The 6,000-nt window shown below is 42.4% G+C and overlaps 1 protein-coding gene across 1 annotated transcript in view; it reads right to left on the minus strand.

Annotated features, from left to right (window-relative positions):
* Nucleotides 1-2,687, minus strand: part of LOC131950489 (uncharacterized) — a 55,067-nt gene extending 52,380 nt beyond the window's left edge. Inside the window, exons 1-2 of the mRNA XM_059312679.1 lie at nucleotides 2,641-2,687; nucleotides 2,299-2,443 (exon numbers count right to left, since the gene is read on the minus strand). Coding sequence (XP_059168662.1) covers nucleotides 2,299-2,425 — 127 coding nt within the window. The 5' untranslated portion in view covers nucleotides 2,426-2,443; nucleotides 2,641-2,687. The remainder of the gene's footprint in view (nucleotides 1-2,298; nucleotides 2,444-2,640) is intronic.
* Between the last annotated feature and the right edge of the window lie 3,313 nt (nucleotides 2,688-6,000).

Consider the following 6,000-nt stretch of genomic DNA (forward strand, 5'->3'; position numbering starts at 1 on the left):
AGGACTTAAAGCGGGGTCACCAATTGGCCTGTCGGACTTAAAGCGGGGTCACCAATTGGACTGTCTGACTTAAAGCGGGGTCACCAATTGGCCTGTCTGACTTAAAGCGGGGTCACCAATTGGCCTGTCTGACTTAAAGCGGGGTCACCAATTGGACTGTCTGACTTAAAGCGGGGTCACCAATTGGACTGTAGGACTTAAAGCGGGGTCACCAATTGGACTGTAGGACTTAAAGCGGGGTCACCAATTGGACTGTCTGACTTAAAGCGGGGTCACCAATTGGACTGTAGGACTTAAAGCGGGGTCACCAATTGGCCTGTCTGACTTAAAGCGGGGTCACCAATTGGACTGTAGGACTTAAAGCGGGGTCACCAATTGAACTTAACGCGGACATCCATTGAAAGGTCATTGTGGAAACGGTGGGGTAAAAGTGAAGGTATTAAACAGACAGACAGACAAAATACATGGACAACCGACACAAAAAACACGGACACAATTCACAGAATATGGACACACGATACAGAACATGGACACAATTCAAAGAGCATGGACACACGAAACACAGATCTTAAACACGACACATGGACATGATACATGGAGCATGGACATGACACATGGAACACGACACACACAGAACACGACACACACAGAACACGACACATGGAACATGGACATGACACATGGAACACGGACACACACAGAACACGACACACACAGAACACGACACACATAGAACATGGACACACACAGAACACGACACACACAGAACACGGACACACAGAACACGACACATGGAACATGGACATGACACATGGAACACGGACACACACAGAACACGACACACACAGAACACGACACACACAGAACACGACACACACAGAACACGACACACACAGAACACGACACACACAGAACACGACACACACAGAACACGACACACACAGAACACGACACACACAGAACATGGACACACACAGAACACGACACACACAGAACACGACACACACAGAACATGGACACACACAGAACACGACACACACAGAACACGACACACACAGAACACGAAACACACAGAACACGGACACACACAGAACACGACACACACAGAACACGGACACACACAGAACACGACACACACAGAACACGACACACACAGAACACGACACACACAGAACACGGACACACACAGAACACGGACACACACAGAACACGACACACACAGAACACGACACACACAGAACACGACACACACAGAACACGACACACACAGAACACGACACACACAGAACACGGACACACACAGAACACGACACACACAGAACACAACACACACAGAACACGACACACACAGAACACGACACACACAGAACACGACACACACAGAACACGACACACACAGAACATGGACACACACAGAACACGACACACACAGAACACGACACACACAGAGCATGGACACACACAGAACACGACACACACAGAACACGACACACACAGAACACGACACACACAGAACACGACACACACAGAACATGGACACACACAGAACACGACACACACAGAACATGGACACACACAGAACACGACACACACAGAACACGACACACACAGAACACGACACACACAGAACACGACACACACAGAACATGGACACACACAGAACACGACACACACAGAACATGGACACACACAGAACACGACACACACAGAACACGACACACACAGAACATGGACACACACAGAACACGACACACACAGAACACGACACACACAGAACATGGACACACACAGAACACGACACACACAGAACACGACACACACAGAACACGACACACACAGAACACGACACACACAGAACACGACACACACAGAACACGACACACACAGAACACGACACACACAGAACACGACACACACAGAACACGACACACACAGAACACGACACACACAGAACACGACACACACAGAACACGACACACACACAGAACACGGACACACACAGAACACGACACACACAGAACACGACACACACAGAACACGACACACACAGAACACGACACACACAGAACACGACACACACAGAACACGACACACACAGAACACGACACACACAGAACACGGACACACACAGAACACGACACACACAGAACACGACACACACAGAACACGACACACACAGAACACGACACACACAGAACAAGACACACACAGAACACGACACACACAGAACACGACACACACAGAACACGACACACACAGAACACAACACACACAGAACACGACACACCAGCCACTCACCCTCGTCGGTGAGTGTGTCATTCCTCAAAGTGTCGCCTCCGTTCTCGTCATAACTCGAGTCTAATCCGAGGTGTAAATCCACGAGGGAATTATCCATGTCTTTATCCACATCGGAATCCTCATCCATAATCCAGCTTTATTTATCCTATACACAATGAGTAATAATGCAGCATTGAGAATAATTTATCCTACACACAATGAGAATTAATGCAGCATTGAGAATAGTTAACAATAACGAGTTTTCGTTCATTAATTCACACTAATTAGAACAAGCTGTTCTTTAAAAAATCTACTTAAACGCAACCCAGCTAGACAATTATTACACAAACAGTCCACCTATACCTCTATATATGTAACTGCATACCTGGCTTGTCAATCGAATTCACGACAGGTACAGACTAATACAAATGACGTGACTTTATTTATACACCACACATTTTTATACACCACACATTATTTACACACAACCCAATTTTAAACAATCCTCCACTATAACTATATCCATAAAGGAATTTTTTTTCCACTTTAAAATGAAATCACCACATAAAAAGTTTATTTGGATAAAAGTTAAGAAACGAAACACGTTTAGAGATTAAAGGCCTATTTTTTGTGTAGTCCTTCGCAAGGGGAAAGAACTATCGACTTTTTTTCTTGTGGCAGAACAAGTAGGTTATCCCGACCAATGGGATCCTTATCTTCCGGTGCGGTATTTGCCTATAGAAGCGAGGGGCAGTCAATAAGGGGGATAATACCTACTGTAACACGCTTCGATAACGCCAGGTAAAGAATGGCACAGGTATGCCACCGGGATTAGGGCAATTACGTTTTGAACAAGACAGGTAAATAAAATACTGCCAGTTGGCGGTTAAGTGTTTTAAATTTAGTTACTTTGGTACGGTAGGATTAGCTGCAAGGTTAAGTAAAGGGTTAGGGTTAGATTCTATGGAGCGGAGATATGGAATAATTAACAATGGAATAGGCCTAGATAGTATGGCAGCTCAACACAAAGTTAGAATACAGAGATCGAAGATATACAATGGAATGTAACTTTAACGGTAACCGGAAAGATACGAAACTAAAAACTGCGAACACAAAAAACTGCGCAACGGCATTTTGTTTGTTTTTTAATTGAGCATTTATAGATATTAACAAAGAATGACATGTACATTGTTTGTAGCATAATAAAACACTTTTCCACGATATATGATAAAATTAAAGTGTATTAGTATGATTAGTTTGTATCTGCGCATTTTTCACAAACATACGAACACACTTTCACACCCACACACTTGCTCTTTCACACACATACAATGTATTTCAACGTTATCCCACCCCCCCCCTAACACCATCACCACCACCACCCCCCCCCCTCCTTCTGTGATGGAAACAGTCAAAGACAATGGCGACTTGCTGACCAAGTATCTCAACGCAGAAACACAGTAACTTTTTTTTTTAATTCTAGCAGCGGTCAGTTTTTTTTTAAGCTGATACTTCTTATTTCCTGCCGTTGGGCTGGGGTGGGGGGGGGGGCGGTATAGTGTTCTGGTGTTTTGGAATACGGACCTAAATTTAGTTTCCAATTTAGTCAGTCGGTGTGGGGGAAATAGGGAAAACAGTGGGGGGGGGGGGGGGATTTTTAATTAAAAACGATAATTGCCAATAGTTTTTTGATAACCTTGAGCGAGGTCATATGGCGGTACTGATTACACTACCTCAAGGTTAATTGTTGTAATTAGTTTTTAAAGAAGTGACAGAGTTGCACTAGATTGTGACAGTAGTTAGAGGTAAGATGTTAGGGTTAAGGTAAGAGAGTGGGGTCATGGAGAGATAGGAAAAAGGGGTCAACTTGGAGGGGGAGAGAGAGAATATGGGGTCAAAGATATAAAAAAAAGTCGGGGTCATGGAAAAAGGTTAACTTAATCATAACTTAATATATAATTAAGCGTCGCTAGGTTTGTGTTTGAATAAAGGTAACAAAGATCGACGTATTAGAATTGTAAATTGATCACAGTTTGGAGATTAAGTAATTATAGATTGAGAGGTCAAATTATTACTTGCATGTGGTCAAAAAAATTTAAGTATTGTAAAAATAAAAGTGAAATCGCGTATAAAATGAGCTCCATACAGCCATACTTTGTTTTTTAGGCAAACGCATTCGACCTAGACACTAGTGCTATTTTTAACACCGCGTTTACACTTGAAGAGTTTATTTTCAAAATGCAATATATCCAAAATTTGGGTTTTGAGAAAATCGCACTTTTCTCCTACACAAAGCCATCGTACAATATGCTAAAACTGTTTTTCAAAAATAGAAATAAAATGAAAATTTTGCGCCGTGAAGATTAAAATTATGTTTTCCTAATAGTAATTGAGTAGCTTTACAATATGGTTACGTTATCTCTTTTTTTTTTTCAAAAATGGCCCTTATCGCGTTTTGAAAATAAACTCTTCACTTGCAGCAAGAGCAAATTAATGTTATTGGAAAACATATCTCCCGTGGAACATGTATACTAACTTGCTGACTTTTTTCTGGACGTGTAAAGTATACAAGTCGCAAGTGTAAACGCGGTATAAATGTGCTACAAATTCACTCCGACTGGGCACAATCTATCTCACGCCATGGTGTGCAAACATCTTCATCTGCCTGCTCCCATTTTAAAGACATCCAGTGCGCGCAATCTCTATCCTTTGGTGCATAATCGAAAACCTTAATCCCTTGCGCAACCACAATCATTCCCCCCTCCTTAAAGTATATTTTTATTTCAATAGGAGACCGGGTGAACAAATGAAGGGATCCAGATTAACTTCTGCAAATTGCCGTGTTGACATTTCCGCGCACGAAACGCTTCGTGACGCGCATGCAATAAAAACTAAGTCAACCGAGGTTTGTCGTGTGCTGTAGCGAGTCCTCGTTAGTGTGGCAGTCAGGGACGGGATGTGGTTAGGGGCGGGCTTTTAGTAGACTCACTCGAGTAAATGGATAGTTATTTGTTGGGTTAGATTGGTATTTGTTAGGTTGGATTTGGTTTTGTTAAGTTAGGATTTCCTAAGTTATGTAGGGATTTGTTAGGTTAGGTAGGGAGTTGTTAGGATAGGTTGCTATTTATTAGGATAGGTTGGTATTTGTCAAGTTGTGATTTGTTAGGATAGGTTGGTATTTGTTAAGTTGTGATTTGTTAGGATAGGTTGGGTATTAGTTAAGTTGTGATTTGTTAGGATATGTTGGTATGTGTTAGGAAGGGATTTCTTACCACAAGAAAGATGGGTTACCACTAGGGGACAGTTGGAGAAACTAGCCCAATATCGAGTTGCCTCAATGAGTTTTGTCGGCGGCCTAAATCATAATGGGACTTATTCTTCGTTCTTTATTTTAGTGTTGGAAGGGATCCCCTCCAACGCAATTAAGTATACGACTGTAAACTGGTTATGCGCCATTTTTTTTTTTTTTGGATTTGCTTCCATAGCCTTTGTCCAACCAAGAAAAAACTACAAGGCAGCAGTGGTTTGATTTTGGAGTTGTCTCTCCTAGAAAAGTGGCTGTCCTCAGCTAACGAGCCTCATCTGCCTGAGGGTTCGAACTAGAGACTTTTCGGTATAGTAACCATAAGCTTTACCGACTCGACCAAGTCATAATGAGACGACAGTTTATAACTAATACAAAGATAATAAAAAGCGCTTAGAAATCTGGCCAATTATAATTTC

Source organism: Physella acuta, unplaced genomic scaffold (genome assembly GCF_028476545.2).
Source record: "Physella acuta isolate Inbredline_101_S28 unplaced genomic scaffold, ASM2847654v3 ptg000768l, whole genome shotgun sequence".
In the NCBI taxonomy this organism is placed as follows: domain Eukaryota; kingdom Metazoa; phylum Mollusca; class Gastropoda; family Physidae; genus Physella; species Physella acuta.